The sequence below is a fragment of the Calypte anna genome, chromosome 2 (genome assembly GCF_003957555.1).
Source record: "Calypte anna isolate BGI_N300 chromosome 2, bCalAnn1_v1.p, whole genome shotgun sequence".
In the NCBI taxonomy this organism is placed as follows: domain Eukaryota; kingdom Metazoa; phylum Chordata; class Aves; order Apodiformes; family Trochilidae; genus Calypte; species Calypte anna.
The window spans coordinates 69,906,504-69,925,157 of record NC_044245.1 but is presented as its reverse complement, the minus strand read 5'-3'; the positions used below and the strand labels follow the sequence as shown (position 1 = coordinate 69,925,157).

At 44.6% G+C, this 18,654-nt stretch overlaps 1 protein-coding gene across 3 annotated transcripts in view; it reads left to right on the top strand.

The window, feature by feature from the left end:
• The window catches only part of TNFRSF11A (TNF receptor superfamily member 11a), a 28,642-nt gene that overhangs the window by 9,130 nt on the left and 858 nt on the right, over window positions 1-18,654 (top strand). For 2 of the 3 annotated variants that reach the window (XM_030446214.1, XM_030446216.1), the window contains exons 2-9: window positions 3,985-4,066; window positions 4,541-4,666; window positions 5,209-5,352; window positions 6,456-6,549; window positions 6,909-7,003; window positions 7,862-7,969; window positions 9,572-9,624; window positions 13,771-14,611. In XM_030446214.1, coding sequence (XP_030302074.1) covers window positions 3,985-4,066; window positions 4,541-4,666; window positions 5,209-5,352; window positions 6,456-6,549; window positions 6,909-7,003; window positions 7,862-7,969; window positions 9,572-9,624; window positions 13,771-14,611 — 1,543 coding nt within the window. The remainder of the gene's footprint in view (window positions 1-3,984; window positions 4,067-4,540; window positions 4,667-5,208; window positions 5,353-6,455; window positions 6,550-6,908; window positions 7,004-7,861; window positions 7,970-9,571; window positions 9,625-13,770; window positions 14,612-18,654) is intronic. The other variant, XM_030446215.1, reaches the window with a different exon arrangement.

The window sequence follows — 18,654 nt, the reverse complement described above, 5'->3', positions numbered from 1 at the left end:
CGAACAACATTGAGCAAGGTGTCACCTTAAGGGAGTTACCCCTTGACAAGTCCCTTTATATTTCAGTTTTTGCAAAACTAAGGTTATCGCTAATGAACGATCCCCATTGAGGCCTCAGGTTCTTGTTCAGAAGTGACATGGGAAAAAGACTGTGGAAACCCCCGAGCTTGTTCTTCCAGATTTTTTCTTTTAAAGGAAAGAGGCCCATGCAACTCTATCTTCCCTGAAGTGTCTGTCTGAATATTCATCTGAGCAAGAAAGTAATTTTAGCATCCATGACACACAGCTTCTGCTACCATCTGATTGCTCAACGGCACCAAGAATAAATATTTCCTTAAGCCTGAGGACAGGAATCTGAATGCTACTGGTTCCCCCTTCAGCAGCACCTGTGTGCGTGTTTTTTTTTTCAAGGTCTGAGTAACAGTGGTGCTTTGTAGCTCTGAGTCATCAAAGCTCTCTGACCCCACAAGCACACTCTTGCTTAGCATCCTTTTCAACAAATGGAGGTGAAAAAAAGAAGTGGAAAGGGCTGCCTGCATCTTGACACCAAAGCACAGTCCTCCTGCAAACCTTCACATGAGTGTGCCTGTTTTTCCAAAGAAGTCAGTAGTGCTACTCATGTGCTCAAATGTAAGCAGGCATTGGCATGCCTTACCGAAGCAGATCCTCCAAACCTGGATTCTTTCTCTGCCAGATATGCTTGTTCTGAAGCAGTGTTAATCAAGAGAGAAAGCTGACTTTTTTTAGAAGTTGGTGCAAACCTTTGTGCTTCGCTCACTTCCTAAGTGACAAATTAAATTTACATAGGATACCCAGAGCTCTTTGAAGCAGTCATTTGCATGTGGTGGTGGGATTTGATGGGCAGCTTCATCAATAGCGAGACCTTTAAAGGACTGACTAGGCTGGTGGGTTTTCTTAATCACTTTAGTGGAGGTTGACACCTTCCCATTAATGGAGGCAGCTTCTCTCAAGATAAGAAGATGGTGCTGTCCAAATCGCTCTTACCCACAGGCCAAGGCCTGCTGAGAGAAAGGATGTTCCAGGGGTTATGGGACGAACTTGAGACTTGGGAGACTTGCTCTGGTTTCCTGTCACCTCTGTAAGCCAGCCAGCCTCTGGGTGTGAGTTCCTCATCTGCAAAATGAATTGCACTTCCTCGTCCTGCTGTGGCAGGAATGCTCTGGTGATGGCCATGTGTCAGATCATCCTGCTGCTGGGGACACGAGTACTTCTCAGCCTCCAAAGAAGCTGCTGCACAGTTTGACAGTGAGACACACACAGTCCCCTGGGAGAGGGTTAAACAAAGGATAACATGGCTTCAATTTACAAAAAAAGGCCCAAGTTTGACTCCCACCCTAAGAAAACCCCAGGTTGCTTTTGTATTCATATCCTCTCTTCCTTCATCTTTCATTATCAGCAGGTCCAGACAGTCCACACCAAGCCAAAGTTCCTCACTTTGGTGAGGAGGCTGGGCTCACACAGGGGTTAGCATGTGGACATGTAGAGCCTTGTCTCTGTGGTGTTGAGCATAAATCCAGGAAGGGACTATTGCACCTGTGTGAATGCATTAGCTTGTGTAGAAAGGGGAAGGACACATACATAGAAGAGAATGACAGTTTCTATTGACTTGGAGAGTGGATGTATGCAGTTGCAGCTGTGAGTATACCATGATGATAGCCCTCCTTGTAGGGTAAAGCAGGGAGGCACGACACACTTTCCAAAAGGTGTCTGAGCAATCAGCCTGTTCCCCTAACCTAGGCATTGGGGGATTGCTGCTTCTCCTCATGCCGAATTGTGGTTCTCAAAAATTATTCCGAACCTCTTAGCTGGATGTGCATTAGCAGATCTGCATATCCTTCCTTAAAAAGGAAGGCTTTGCCCTTGTTTAATACTTCAGTAATTTTTTAGCCTTTTCTTCTAAAGAGGAACTGTCAAACTGGGGCAAACGAGGAAGAAGAGGACATTCTGTGCCAAAAAGCAAGTGACTCGACCTCATGTTGGTCTCATCACTTTTGTTGCCTCTTCAGATGGTCAGGAATAAGGAATCAGTTGCTCAAGACTTTGCTGCTCAGTGCTGCAGTGCTGCCTCAGCCTTGTGCTGGCCAGCTTCATGTTTGAGCAGATGCTGCCTGAAGTTCATCAGTAAAAAATGAGCTTCTTTGATTACAGGAGTGTTTTCAGTGCTTCTCCCCAGGACACTGAGCAGTGTCACAGTTCAGCTGCCAGGCTGCCCTGGCTTTCCCTTTCCTAGATTGCCTCTCACTTTGGCAGCAGCGATCGCTTTCCTGCGTCCCTCCTGGGAGGTGCTGCAAGAACACCAAATGCAATCTTTGTTCCAAAAAACATGCTCTCTAATAGTGAGAAAGGGACTGCTGATGGATGCAAAGGAAGAGACAAGGAAGCAAATAAAGCAACAGAATATTTCTTGCAAGACAGACTCTTTATTTGACCTGAGATTGTTATAATAAAAAAGGCTGTAAGTTACCTGCAAAAATGTAGAAAATCAGGACCTCTGACTTGAGATGCTTACTATGTTCCAAACAAAGCTAGAGCAATTTTGGTAAGTGCAAGTCGTGAAACAACCCATGGTTCAAACTCTAGGCCATAAGGTTGTGTTTTAAAGAAGAATGTTAAGCTTTGTGGTCCTTTCTAAGTTGCAAGGCCCTTTTTAGCATTAGAAGAGTACAAGGTGCATAGTGAAAAATATTTGCTCTTTAAAGAGATTGCTATTGCTGAAACTAGAAAAGGAGGAGAGAGGAGAGGTAAAGACTTGGAGGAAATGAGGAAAACAGGAAAAAAAGCAGAGGAATGGAAACCTGTATTAGGAGGCACAGGGCTGTTGTACACTATTAGACAGCAGAAACTCTCTTTAACCAGCAATAGAAGCTTTATTGAAGCTTTCTTTAACTAAATGAGATTTTAACAACTGTATGCAATGATGAAGGATTCCTTACTATGCTTATTAGATTTTGAATCATCCTATCTGTTGCAAGACCAACAACTGGTTGTAAGGCAGTGAGTTTGCCTGGAGGACTGCTGCCAGGAGACTCTTGGGCAGCCAAAGCAGGGTCAGCAAAGGGTTGGGCATGCTGCTTGGCTGGCCAGGATCCCCAGCACAAGCCATGCCCTGAAAACCAGAGAGGGCATGCATGTGCTGATCTGCAGGTAGGACCATTATGTGTACAGGCAGCTGAGAGCAGGGAGGGGATGTGGAAGCCCATAAGAGCTAAAGAAGACACTGCTACCTGCTTTGCAGATGCCCTTGCATGTAGTAGTTTTTCGGGTGGTTTGTGTTGATTTTGCTTTGGTTTTTTGAGAAGGAAAAAGGTGTTGGCTTAATTGTATCACCTCTCTTGAGAGCTGCCTGAGTTCCCTGAGACCATCTCTGTGGAACTCGGTGGAGGCCATAAAAATTGCAAAACTGAAGTCCAGTTTTCTGGGGCTGGCCCAGGACTGTTGTTTATCCCAGTGGGAAGCTGGGAACTTCTTCTTTTTCAGAAGTATACCTCATTCACCTTACTGGTTTGCCTAATGCTATGCATTAAAACTCTCAGTCGCCCAGGTCTTGATCGTATCTGTGCCCAGGTTGTATCTATGGAAGAGACCACAGAAGTATCTCTATGCTGATTAATTTTTTGGTTTTTTACAATTGTTTTAAAGTTGTAGATTTCAAATAATTATGTACTGTAAGAAAAAGTTATATAACAGGCCAAAAGCTCATGACAAATTGAAAGATCATGTTGTTAATTTATCACTTGGCTGTGTTATGAGTCCCTGTGTATACAAGCAACAAGTACATATCCTTAGTGTGTCTACAAAGCACCTTTGAAGTCTTAAATGTTGGGTGATTTTTTACTGTGTAACTATCTAAAATGCTATCCAGAGGAAAGGTTTTCCTCCTCTCTGCCGGCACTGTGACTAGGTAGGTCTGAAGCTCTCCAGGCATATTGATTCTCATCTCTTTTCCTTCCTTCTCTGCTCCAGCTGTCACTACAAATCGCTGTACCATGTGAAGGCGAACGACACTATGAGTACTCAGGACGGTGCTGCACAAAGTGTGAGCCAGGTATGTGAGCACTGGGCTGGTATGTACCAGCCTCATGACTGAAAAGCCCACTAGAAACAGCTCCATGGGTCAGTAAAGCAGCTTAATATTGTGACTCCGACAATCCATTGGAACATGCCCTCACAGGTGCATGATTTCAGGCTTACAAGTGCCTTGTAATGCAGGAGTGTTCTTGCTGACCTCAGCAAAAGCCACAGCAGCTTTTTTGTTAGTGTAGCTCTTGACCACCGTGGGAGATGGGAAGCAGCTTGATTTTTGTACCCATAGATAGGGCTGCTCACAGGCCATAAGCTTCACGCTGGTTTCACTGCCACACTAACTGGGGGCCAGATTGAGGAACTGACAAGGTGGCAGGAAGAAATTACTGTCCACAGCAGCACAGCAGCGTTAGCCCAACCTGTCATTTTCTCTAAGCTCCTTAGACAGCTGGTGAGCAACTTGCAAACGACCTGCTGGTCCTTCTCTCATTCACAGGAAAGTATATGTCTGCTAGATGCACAGGTACTTCTGACAGTGTGTGCCAGCCGTGTGGTCCAAACGAGTATATGGACGTCTGGAATGAAGAAGAGAAATGCTTACTACATAAAATATGCGATCAAGGTGAGCTGTTCATACCAAAAGAGCCTTTAATCCAAATTGGCTGAAGCACTAGGATGGAAAAGTGGATCTAGGGAAGAGTTACATCATTCAGGTACCCAACAGAGGAGGCTGGGCTTGCAGAAGAGCCTGGTGGAGAAGGTAGTCCCCAGACAGCAGAAATTGTGTGTTGTACTGGGCACCACAACCACTGTCTCCATGGTGCTGATAATTACTGTCTTCACTGGCGTCATTCATTGCTGTGAGCTGGATCTTAAAGGTTGTCCTTTTGCCCAGCATACTGTGTATTCACTTCCCTTAGCATGTGTGTCTCACTCTTGCAAAAGCTGTGTTTATTTTCTACAGCAGCTGCAAGGAAAAGTATTGCTGAGGATGCAATCAGTGAGGGGCCTGGTGCTGATCACACAAGGGTCTCTCATGCTTCTTGAAATATAACATTTCCTGTAACATGGATGGTTTTGCATCTAGCCTCCAAGTAAAGGAAATAACTAGAACAGGATTTTTGTAAGCTTGAGGCTTATTGTCTGAACTGCTTGCTCTTTTAGGGAAAGCTTTGAGAGAAGTGAACCCAGGGAACAGCACGTTCCAGCGGCAATGTGCTTGTACGATGGGCTACCACTGGAATGAAGACTGTGACTGCTGTCAGCGAAACACCATATGTGCTCCAGGATTTGGAGCTGAGCATCCTGGTAAGATACAGAAACAGGACATAAAAAGTGAAATGTCCAGCTCAGGCCTAGTGGATGAGGCCAGCATTGTGTGGGTTGTGATGTTAGAGAGGATGCTTTATCTGCTCAGTGAGTGACAACAGAAGATGCATTTCTTGAATTACTACTGTATATAACCCTCCTGGACTGCTTGCATTTTGAAGGCCTCTGCCTCTGTAGTTTAATCAGTATCTTGGATCAAGTGACTTTTGCAAGAGATCTTGCAGACATGGCAATAGTTACAAGCTGTCCAGTGCATTTCTAATATTTGCCGAGGTGTCTGACTATGAGTCACTGGGACATGCATTGATCCAGTTTTCAGAGAAGTGGCCCATTGGGGATTGTTGCTGAGGCTGGATTTGAAATCAGATTTTTTCCAATTCTTTGCCATTTTATAGTGTTACACGTGAGTTAAAAGCGATTAACACCTTTCAGGTAGTGCAAGTATTCTTTGCACTGGATGAATTGTAATGCAAAGATTTATTACATTTAATTCAGTGTTAAGTCTGGTTGAAAACGAAATGCAGCTGTTTTGTGGGTGGAAAAGAGAGACAGTCAAATTCAGAGTTGCAATGAACATTGGTAACAGCTGTGCCAGGCATGAGGAACCCCCCAAAAGTAGTACATAATAGAGAAATGGAGAAGGAAAAGCTGGAATGAAGTGCTGCTTTTTCTCCAATCTAGCAAACCCTGATACAGCATTTGGTTTACCGTGGGTTCACAGAAGTGACAGTACCAGTTAGCATCGCTGCCTGGGATATGGTATTGACATGAGGAAGTTAATGGAAGGAGAAGGATGTAATAGCTGTGTGTTATTTTACAGTGACTGCAAATAGTTCCTGGTCCTTTCTCATTTTGATCATGTAGAGAAGTGTTTGGGTGATACTAGCACACTTTGCTGCTTACATGTGACTGTCACTGCAGCTCTAATGTGATCCTTCTCTCTTCAGGGAAGCTTTCAAGAGGGGTGGGGAGGGGTGGAGAGGTGGAGAATTGGAGGATGGGGAGCATGGTACCGTTCCCCTCACCTAAAAAGAGACCACAAAAACTCAGCTGTTAAGTTTTTCTTCCTTTACTACACACAGTGCAGCAAGACAAGGACACGACGTGTACACCATGTCCCAGGGGCTCCTTCTCAAATGTTGCTTCATCCACTGACAAGTGTAAATCCTGGACCAAGTAAGTCCCTGTATCTTGTAAAAGGACCACAACAGCCAGAAGGCAGGGAGTGCAAAAGTATTTTTCAGGAGGGTGTTTCAGGCTGTCTGCAGAATGCACAGAGCAATTCTGTTGGCTGTGCAGCAATAAGGGCATTCTCACACTGAAGCTTGAATTCTCTTTGGGTGGGGTGGGGAGAAAGAAAGCAGAAAAAAACAGGACTGCTGAGCTAACACTGCTGAAAACAAGGAAAGTATCTTAGGTTCTTAAAGGTGGAGAAATGCAGAATAAATATTGTGTTTTACAAAAGAAAGTACTACTCTGCCCAAGCGTAGGAGATACCACAAGCTCCCTGTGAACCCTGCCTCTCTGTCTTTCAGCTGTACAGCTCTAGGGATGAAAGAAATTGTGCCTGGGACTGAAAAGTCAGATGCAGTTTGTGCAGAACGGAAGATGCCTGAGACATCAGAAGATGGTATGTATCCTTGTACAGATTACCTGTCAGAAGTACCAGGTGGGAGGAGGGATGTGTTTGCTAGGAGTTTTGACTGGCTTAAAACTCCAGTCCCATTGAGGATGACCCTAGGGGAGCAGCTGCAAAAATCTCGATTGTAAAGATTCCCTTAGCCTGGCAGCTCTAGGGTCCACATCCGCTATGAAGCAGAGCTTTACACCTTCCACTGAAACTGCTTGGCAAGCAGCGTTGTTGTTATACTCATGACCTCCACTACCTTTACAGCTCTTTCATTTTTTCAGCCTGCTAAATCTTCACACACCTATTGTCTGTACAAAGGCTACCACCTTCTCTCCATGCTTATTGTATGACAATGGGTACAGCCTCAGCTGAATGTAGCTCTCCTTCTTGCCCACTGCCCATCACCCCCTCCAGTGTGGATATGGTAACAGGGAGGCTGCTTGCCTGGCACGTAATGATCTTCCATAACCTTCATAACCTGAGAAAAAAGAACAAATATTGCCAGCTGAATTCTATAGTCTCAGCGAGAGGTATATGCTTCCATACCCTGAGGGAGAGCAACCACAGCCCATGGGCTGCTAGCAGACTGCAAGGGGACATTCAGAGGAACATGACTGGACTGTACCTCTCTGAGACACTGAGACTCTGGAGATGGCTTGGTACCAAGTACTTTCAGCATGGCTGCCTGCATAGCACCCCATAAGTGCTAGAGCTGTTGTCCTTATTATAGAAACTGAAAGACAAAAAGGAAGGAAGAAAACCCCTCTTCTGTGGAAAATCAGATAAAATGAGCAAGGATTGTCATACTATTGAATAAAAGCTGCATGTTGATGGCACTATCTTTTTTACATCCTGCAGGAACAAACAGGATCTTATACGTGTTGGTTGTCCTTTTGTTTTTTGTGGCACTAATTGGCATTGTCATCTTTATAATATACTACAAGAATAAGGGAAAAAAACTGACAGGTATGTGATAGCTAATGGTATTCATGAATATAACACCTCATGGCTGGCTGTGCACTGTTTTCATGGGTAACCACTGGCTTAAGAATCTTAGGAGTTATTTTGGAAATTCTGTGCTGCTCCTACATCTTTCCATTTGGATATGCTTTAACTAGCACAAATCTAGTCTTTGAATTCCCTTCCTCTAGACAGGGAGCATGTTACACTTATGCATAATGCATATTACTTGGCATTCTCCTGCAGCCTTGACCATGGGGTGACCATCCTTAAGCAGATGCAACTGCTGTGTGGATGAAAGAGGGATGGTGCTGGAAGCTTTTATAGCAAATAATAATAGAATAAATAATAAAGGTAGAAAAAGAGAAATATTCTAGCAAAGACATATTGGATAACAGTGGTGGGTCATTGAATATATTATTAATATGGCCAAAATACCTCCAATAGTTACTCAACTCTTTATTAAGCCCTAGATCACCTTAGTTAATGACTTAGTCCTATTGTGTTGATTTTTAATTTTCTACCTCTACACATGGAAAGCTTTTCCTAGTATAGTCTTTCCATCATCTCCTTTCTCCAGTTCTAGCAATTTATGAAATGTTTTGGGATCAGTGGAAGGGAAGACAGCAACCCTCTCTTGTAAAGTATATTTCAGCCTGTGTTTTAGAAATAGGCTGCCTCTGCCATGCTAAACAAGGGTTGTGCTAAATCCGGAGTTCCTGGGATGGGCTGAAGGAAATGGTGACTCTCCTTGTGTACCAAAGCAGGTTTAGAGGGGGTGCTCTTTATGTGGCATTTCTGTTGCCCTGCTGCTCTGCAGTGACAGTCCTTCATTGCCTTTGCATGGTAAAATCCTGCTAACTGGAGCCCCCAGGACGTGCAGGTAGAAGCTCTGCCTGGCTGGGGACTGGTGGTGAATGTGCAGAGAGGAACAGAGGTGTAGCTGTTATCTTCAAACATACAAAACCAGCACGAGCTTCAAATGGATGCTAGACCTGAGTCCAACAAAATCTCCTGCAAGTATAAATAGAAAACAAGAAGACTTGCTAACTCCATGCAAGTGGCAGTCTTAACCAGGAAGCATTGCTGAATTAAAGCTTTGCCTTGGGAGATATTCCAGTGCAGTGAATTTCCTCATTAAGCACACCCTGATGAAGTGGAGCACGCTATATTTGAGCCTGCCATCCCGTGGTTTCAGTGGCTTACCTCTGCTCCCCAGGCTCCTCTCTCCTGTCTGAGAATGGTTCTTTGGGCCATCCATGTGACTTCTCTTGAAATAGACTGTAAGGCTTCAAGCGGGTCCGGCCAGTCATAGCTTGGTGTGACATATGACCAGGAAAGAAACCCCATTTGATGTGGAACACAGTTTAACCGTGGTCTATTTTAAGAGCTTGGAAACATTTGTTCCATAGAAATATATCCCTGTTCCAGTTACAATGAATCCTCAGCTAGACCAATGCTGGGACACTTGAACAGTCAGTAAAAACAGTCTTGCTGGTTTTCATTTAATATGATATTGTGGATTGTGAACGACTGTGGGTGTTTAGGTCTGTGGTTAACTTCAGTGCCTGCTATATGTTACAGCTACTCTTTTTGGTTTTCCTGCAGCAGATCTACAGAACTGGGCTAGCGAAGTGTGCAGCCAAATAAAAGGAACAAAGGTAAAGTCAAAGACACTAACATTTTCTCTCTGTTTTATGTTTTTCTTATGGCATTCCTGACACCCCTCCTGAAGCTCAGACTCCATATCAATGTTTGGCTACAAAACAAGCTTTAAGTACTTAAAAAGTGCTCAGAATGTTGGCTTTTTCAGTCTGATTTTCTGTAAACATGAGCCCACTGGTTGCAGAACACCTGACACTGCCTTTCTAAATCCTAAGAAAAGCTTGCACCTTTTCACATACCAGAGTCCTCACAAGGAGAAACCTGGATTTGGGACAACAGGAAGAATGCCAAACATGTAAGACATTAAGCACAGAGCCATTAGATGAAGAAACTGGCTGTGACACCCTTTAATTCTAGTGCTTATAGAAATCACAGAATCATAGAATGATTGGGGTTGGAAGGGACCTTAAAGATCATCAGGATCCAACCCACCTGCATGGGCAGGGACACCTCCCACTAGACCAGGTTACTCAAGGCTTCATCCAACCTAGCCTTAAACACTTCCAGGGATGTGTTAAAAACCAGTACCTCTTGCCCTGTCACTATCCTCTCAGCTGAAAAGCCCCACCCCAGCTTCTCTGCGGGCCTCTTCATGATTTTCCAGGTGCATCTGTTCCATGATTTTGCCAGGCACAGAGGTGAGACCGACCTGTCATGTAGTTCCCTCTTCTTTTCCCCGTTTTAAGAATAGGGCCTATGTTTACTTTTTTCCAGCCAGTGGGAGCCTCACCAGACCACCATAACCTCTCAAATATGATAGAGGCTTAGGAACTCCATCCACCAGCTCCCTTAAGACTTGGGGGGTGGAGTCCATCACATTCCATAGACTTGTACACTTTCAGGTTCTTTAGATGGTCAGGAACCTGTTTTCCTACAGTGGGGGGCAATTCATTCTCACAGTCTCTGCTTTCATCTGCTATGGCCTTTCCAGTGAAGCTGGAGCACTTGCCAGAGAAGACTGATGCAAAGAAGTAATTGAGAACCTCAGCCTTCACAATATCCTGTGAAGCTAGGTCTCCTGTTTCCTTTAGGAGAGCGCCTACATTTTCCTTGGTTGTCCTTTTATCCCCAGCATACCTATAGAAGTTTTTCTTATTTCACTTTACATCCTCGGTGAGATCTAATTCTAACTGGGATTTGGCTCTCCTAACCTGATCCCTACTCAGACAACCTCTCTGTAATCCTCCTGGGGTACCTGCCCTAGCTTCCACCCTCTGTATGCTTTCTTCTAAAGTCTGAGGATTTTTAGGAACTGCTTGCTCATCCACACTGGCCTCCTGGAGTTTTTATCTGACTTTGTCCTAGTTGTGATGCATTGCACTTGGGCCTGGAGTTGATGATCCTTAAATATCAGCCAGCTTTCATGGGCCCCTCTTCCCTCCAGGCTGTTACCCCATTACACTCTCATGAGCAGATCCCTGAAGAGACTGAAATCTGCCCTCCTAAAGTCAAGGACATTAAGCTTACTGTGAGCCCTCCTAGCTGACCTAAGGATCTCAAACTCAACCATTCCATGGGCACTACAACCAAGGTTACCTTTGAGCTTAGCATCCTTCACCAGCCCTTCCTTTTTGAGAATCATATTTCTGCAGGCAAGCACACATCTCTAACTCCTCCTGTTTATTTCTCATGCTGTGTGCATTTCTATAGAGGCATTTTATGTGCACTTCCTGTGATGTTGACCACCCAGCTTGGAGGGGCTGGGATTTTATTCTGCCACCCTCCAGGTGATCCAGCCCAGGCTCAGGGCATCATTACTGATGTCAGCATCACACCAGCATTGATCAGTGTGGGATGAACTGAGGTTCCCTCTCCCCAGCCACATCAGTTTAAAGCCCTCTTCACCAGCTTGGCTAGCTTACATCTGAGGATGTTCTTCCCTCTTTCTAATAGGTAGATCCCATCCAGCCCCCAGCAGACCAGGTCTATCAAAGCTGGTCCCATGGTCCAGATAGCCAAACCCCTGCTTGTAGCACCAGTCACGTAGACAGCTATTGATTTGCTGTATCTGGTTGGCATGATCTGTCCCCTTCCCTTTCACCAGTAGGATTGATGAAAATACTGCCTGCACTCCAGAGTTCTTAACTGCTACTCCCAGAGCCTTGTGAGCCTTTTTAATACGTTTAACACTGCTGGTGGTTTCATGTGGAACCCACATGAAACACCAAGAGCAGGTAATAGTTGGGTGAACAAGGCTAGGAAGCCTCTCAGTGACATCCCTGATGCAAGCACCTGTTAGCACACCTCTCTAGAGATCTGGTCTGGTCTGCAAATGGGTGCCTCTGTGCCCCTGAGATGAGAATCCCCTACTACTATCACCTGGTGCTTTTCTTGGTCGCACTGGTCATTACACTTGGAACAGACCGAACACCTTGTTCTGCTCCAACACCAGTGCAGGATGGTTACTTCCCTCTTGTATTGTTTGCAGAGCAGTGAAATGGCTCCTCAAGGGCACCTCGGACTTTGAGGGAGGTCCCTGCCTCCTTCTTGTTCCTCTAGTTTCTTTCCTTACCAACTTCCACCTCTCCACTCTGGTGGCTTCCCTCCTTTCCATGTGCCCTGCTAGGGGAGTATTTGGCTGGCTGGGCACAGGTTGTGCATGCTCACCAGTTAGATCACAGATCACAGTGTCCAGCTCGTTTTCTGCCTCCCTAATGCTCCGCAGCCTCCTCCCTGTCTCCTGCAGCTCAGCTAAATGCTGCAGGAGATCATTCACCTGCTCACATCTTCTGCAGGCAGCTGCCCCTTACCTCAGGCACAAGACCTCAGGCACCGCAGCCTGGGGTCTGCACAGCAGCCTCGCACCTCCGGAGCTCCCTTTGGGTGGACGCGGCGGCCGCTCCCAAGGTGGAGAGCGCAGATCCCCCGGGCAGAACTGCGGCTCCAGCCTTCCTCCCAGTGGCCACCATTCTGACTCCCGCTTGCCCTCCCTGCTCACCCTGCCTGCGCCCGCTGCTGCCCCACGCCCTTCCTGCCGTGCCACGCCCTGCTCGGCTCCAGATAGCTCAGAAAAAGCCCCCTTTTGTTTTCTTATTTTCTACCTCAATGCAAACATACCTGCACTCTTTACTTGAAGCAAGAGCAATCCCCTTTTTCCATTCAGTTGTGAGAAAAAAGTAACGCCTTCCAAGAGGTTTCGCTCCATAGCAGTCTCAGATCCCATGCTTAAAACATTCAGGTGGGGCCAAAGGTTCATGTTCCCGTGCATTGCCTGCTGCACACCATGGTGTTGGACTGCGGTGAAAAAAAAAAAAACAAACCAAACTAAACCCAAACTCACCTTTCTGAGCAGGCAGTTCCTCTTTTGTGCAACCTCCTGCGTTGGCAGCTTCTCAGATCCTTCGGGGCAGAGGAGTGAATCAACAGCAATTAGTGGTTGGCAACATTTACACTCTCTCCTCCATCCTGGAAGATCTGAAGGGATGCTAGGAATGAAAGGCAGTGGTTCCCAAACACCCGTCATTACAGCACCACTTGCATGAACTGAAGGGAACCCTTGAAGTATTTCCTAATCCTTTTTGGTGGAGCTGCAACCCAAAAATACAGTTCTACAAGTACTGGCAATGTGACACCATAGGCCTTTGCTTTTGTTGTCCTAACATTTTCCAGGTTAAAGCATCCTTGCCTGCATGTTTTCTTTCTTTTTCTAGTCTGTCTTGGGCCCTCTGATTAAATCCACTTTCTTTCTTCAATCATTACTGATAATAATCAGTCTTCTCTTAGCAAGGCCTTCACAGATCAACAGCCCTTCAGACACATACATGACTTAGGGAGTTTCCAAATCTTATAAGCAGTTAGGTAGGTCTTACTAATGGTCCATAAAGAACAGCAGAATACAGCAACTCTTTTAGATTGAGTAACTCTCAAGTGCCTTCCTAAGAACGAGGGATAATTGTCTCCCAAAATTAAATGTTATTGGCACCCAAGCCACCAGATGTTTTCTGAAACAGCGACTGAGTCCAGCATCACTGATCAGTTTCACAGCAGAAGAGAATTACACTTCAAGTCTCAAATGTAGTGACACTGCTCAGCCTCAGGATCTCCACAGTGAGGAAGGAGTGGGATCTGCCTGTTTCTTCTTTAGAAAGCAACCCTCTGCTGATCTAATTATTAAACATGCATTTATTTTTACTTTATTTCAGGAGCCACCAAGGGATGTGTTTGTTACCATGAACACCACAAATGTTGCTGCCCCCCAGACCTCTGAGGGCACTTGTCTTCTGGGCCCTGCTGGCTCTCCTGCCCCTGGAAACTTGTGCTGCACCAGCAGCCACACGCCTTGCAGGAATGGGAACCCTAGCATGGTGCCATGCGAGGTGGGAGGGAGCCTCCAAGAGCTGTCTGTGGTAACCGAGACTGATGACAGCTTCCCACCAGTTCCCACAGAAGATGAATACATGGATAAGGATCTCAATGCCACTGATTATTTGTCTTTACTGAGTCGGGCTGCCAGTAAAACCGTGTCATCATTTTCAGAACCAATGGAGGCAGGGGAGAATGACAGCTTAAATCAGTACTTCTCAGGGATTGGGAGCACAGAGGATGTATCAATGTCTCAAGGCTCTCACCCTTCCTCCGACAAGGATGGGGCACACATTGCCATGGACAAACTTCTTCAGAAATCTTGCCAATGTGCCCACAGTTGCCTGAAGGAAACAGGCAACAAAGACACAGATAATTTTGCAACTAACTATGAATCAGAGAAGATCTGTGTGAGGTGTGGCATTTCATACAGGGAATCTCCCAGAAAGTGGAGCAAACCCTTTTGTGCTGCAGGTGACAGTACCTCCACCACCCTGGAAAGTGGATCCTGTGCACAGTGCACCTGTGGCTTGAATTTTCTCTCTGCTGGTCAGAGCACTCTAGCAAGTGATCAGAGTATGGAGGATTCATCTTCAGATAGTACCAACATGAAGTACCAGAATACAAACAGAAGCACTTCAGGGGCAAGCAGCAGCACTTCAGACCTCCCTCCAGCAACTGGTAAGCCCATTAGGCTTGACCTGTATGGTTGTATAGGATTATTCTCTGTGCTAGCTCAGAATTCTTCAGAGGGTCTGATTTAGGAGAGAGAAGAACAAAATTATGTGTTTTCAATTAACTGCCCTGCAGTTAATCTAGAATACAAAAATAGCAAGGCCATTTGGTTTCTAGTGAATTCTGCAAATAGGATGAGCACTGTGAGGGACTATTGTCCTGCCCTGATGTAACCAGCAATGCAGAACCCATCAGCTGGCAGTCACTGCAAAGGCAAGGCAGTTCTGTCACCGAAGTGTTTTGGTGATAGTAGAGTGTGTATTGGAGAAAACTTGGAAGAAAGAGAGTATGGGGACCTAGAGGTTGAGTCAAGAAAGGATGCATAGCACTCAGACAATTTCTGACAATTTTCCATTCATGTACACACACATTTTTGCCTTTAGGTTTAAAGCCAGCTACATTTATATTGTGGTCAGTGAAACTCCAGCTGCAGATGTAACTTGGTGTCCACAAATGGGTCTGAGAGATTATGCTAAATTTTCTGCTTTTACCTCTTTCTCTTTGTTTTAATTTGCTAGGACATAAGAGTTCACCTAAAAATAATTTCACATAAACATTGTTCCTCCATACACAAGTTCTCTGTCCCCTAAACAACTTTGAAACACTGTCACCAATTTAATAGCTGATTACTAATTTACTAATTGAGTAAATAGATCAAAATTGTCAACTGAAAGCAGAGGGAAAAAAAATCACTGAAGCAAAACTAGCAGAAGGGAAGTTATGAACCGTTTCTGGATGTAACCTACGTCCCTCAGACTTTTTTTCAGTATAAAAGTCTGCAATCTGCCTGTCATGTGTTATTAGTCATTTTAGTTTATAATTTCTTAAAGTCAGATGCTCTATTTTTATTTATGTCAGTGAACTGCCAAGAGCAATGAGACCTTAGTTTTCACTAGGACATGGAAGTATTACTGTAATACACACAGCAGTCATGAGCAGTTGCCCTTCTTTAAAACCATGTAATGTCGTAAAGTTTTTTATGGAGACATTATTGTCAGTCTGCCAAAGCACTAAAGCAACACTTTTGAAGACCCTTGCTCTCCCAACATGCGTGCCATGCAGGAATCTAAAAGGATGTAGTGTTCATCTTTTTAAGAGCAGACACTCTTTCTGCTGCTTTGGTTTCCTGAAATCCCAATACAGTTTCAGTGCCTTGTCTGTGTAAAGCTCAGCAGTAGTAAGTAAAAAGAACACAGATCATCTTTTTTCTGTTGTTGGAAGGAGACTTTGTGGTACAGCTGAAAGCCAAGTTGTATTTAGCACTGCAGCAGTACTGATTTTCTTTCTAAATCTGTCACAAAGGGGAATAGAATATTAAGGAACAATCAGGCAAATAGGATTTAAGGGCAAGATAGAAAGTGCCTTCTTAGATCTGCAGCACAATTCTTTATGTGTGATTTGAATTGCATCTGTGCCTTTGGGTATGTACATGCTATAGTGCCATCTGCTGAAATCTGAGCACAGATGCAGCTTTCCTGATCTGCTATTTTTTATGCCAGCAGTACTGACTGAAGTCTGAGCAATATGAGAGTGTGGATTAGTTGATCTGTAGGTAGCATGGGGTTTTTTTTTGTTGTTCACAGAATAGTCATGCTCCACTGGTGGCACTTGGTTGCACAAGAGCTTAGCCATAACTTGCATGTGGAGCAGTGACTCCATGGGTCATTTTGCTGGGCCTTGTGGAACACCCAAATGGAATAAACGTGTATGTCAAACAACTTTTTGCCCAGCTTCTCAAAGCCACTGAAGCCACCCAGCTTCACCCACAATCACGCTAAGGCAGAACAGTACAAAAAAGGGTGGATGAAAAATGAGAAGAAAAAGGCCATGGGTAATTCCATGAACTTTTGGTTTTAGTTCCCTAACACTCAAAATGACAACAGAAATTGCAGACTCTGTCCCTCTTGCCAAGCAACCTTAGAGAACTAAAGCAGACCTCTGGGCAGGTACAAATTAGAGAGGTCACCACTAGAGATGGAGGCAAGCCTTGAAGCACTCTTTCACCCCCTCCAAGCCTGGAGGCAGTCAGAACATGAAGCATTGGTTCATGACTACTTCAAATTATGTGTGGAGCTACAGCATAAAACCTTGGGTGCTGAAAGATTTAGGTGATTTGCAATTAGGAATGGCTTTGCAGAGCCTTTCACTTCCAGATCCCAAACCAGCTCACTTTTGCAGCAACAAACAGGTCTTACCACCTAGAGGGCATAAGATGCCTCAGAGAAAACTAATTTCCTTCATTGTTCCAGTTCTTAATGAAAAATTACCACAAAGACTAATCTGTCATTGTAATTAATATCACCAGTTAGTCTGAAGAGATCAAAAGGCTGACGTGTTGCAGAGAATGCCTTCCCTTATCCAATGAAGGTGTTCCGTATACTTTCCACATTGGAAGCACATCTCTTGGTACAGTTCAGACAGCTCTTGCATCCATTTTCTGTGCTTTTGGACCTCAAATATCCTTTCCTTTCAGCATAGTGTCTTCAGAAATCAGTGAAGATTTGCCAGCCACATTCAGCTCCCTTCTGTTACATCTATTTCTAAATTCTCTATCTCATACTGAGTGCTGGTAACCATTCTGCAGTGCTTTTTGAAAATGACACTAAATGATACAAGCAAACAGTTTTATTTTTGTGGTGCCATAATTCCTAAGAGTTGTGTTTGATGGCAAACAGCTGAACCAAACCAAACACTGCAACCAGTAGTGGAAGAGAGTTTTCTCCCTCAGAGAAATGTCTTATTCACACCTCATGTTAATCAACGACACTTGGAAAGAAAGCAAAGAGCCAGCAATGCACTAGTTTAGCTACAATAAATAGGATTGCTTTAGGGGGTCTATTAGAGAGGCTCTTGAGCACTACCCAGACTTAGTTATGAGCAGGCACAGGTCCTAACTCAGCACAGCTGGAGCCCAGTGTCCATTGCTGATGTGCAAATATCACTTGTGGCTGGGAGAAAAACAGCATTTCTCTGGGCTGGGCCATGCATAGCTGAAATGAAAACAGGAACATCTCAAGTGTTGAGGAATGCAATGGAAAAGGCACAAAATGTCAAAAAGGTGCCAGAACAATCCACAAGTAATGATTAAGTTAAACACAGAAACAAAAACATTTGCTGGGAAGAGCATTTATAGTCAAGGAAGATTACTTGGCTGTTTTGGTTTGTTTAATTTTCAAATTTTAGCAAGTTTGTTAGTTTGCTGTTGAAAGTTTACTCTGTTTTCTTCTTCCTGCTCTGAGGGGAATTTTAATAATTCCCAGAATCTGGTCCTGCTCTGACTTCAGTCAGCAGCCTTGTCCTTAATGGTAGAAAGCTCGGATTTGTACCAAATAATCTCAAACTGCAAGCAGGTTGACTGAAATCGTAACTCTATGATACAGACTCTGTCTCTTCACTGGAGTCAGTGTATATTCAGGTACATCCATGAGGGAACTAGGTGAGTATTAGAGTCTTCCTACGTGGAGGATCAGGATGATATAAGACAACTGCATTAGCTCTGTGTTATTTCGACACTGTGTGACTGTACGGTCTGATGTTAAGTCCTTCAGTATTTGTCCAATAAGCCTGCTACGTAGCCTACTTGGTAGGGCTGGTTGTTTGCCAAGGAGAAAAAAAACAATAATGTGATGCCTGGGACTCTAAAAAAAAAAACAACCCACCTCTCATAATCAGAAATTATGAACATTTCCTCACGAACCACGGGCTGAGGCAGTTTGGAGGCAGCTTGCACATCAGGCAACCCCGGGAGCATGAGGTGATTGTGCTCTCTCTTGCTTCCCAGACCGCAATTGAGAGAGAAGATATTTCCGAGCCTTCCAGACAAGCTCCCCATGGATGACAGGCTTCACCCTGAGGAGGCAGAAATGGAAATAATGAAAAAAGGCTCAGTGGAAAGCACTGATTATAAGAGCATACTCATGTCACGGGGAAAATATAATGGAACAAGAGTAAAGCCAGCCTGGCAGATTAAGAACACTGTGCTAAGCATC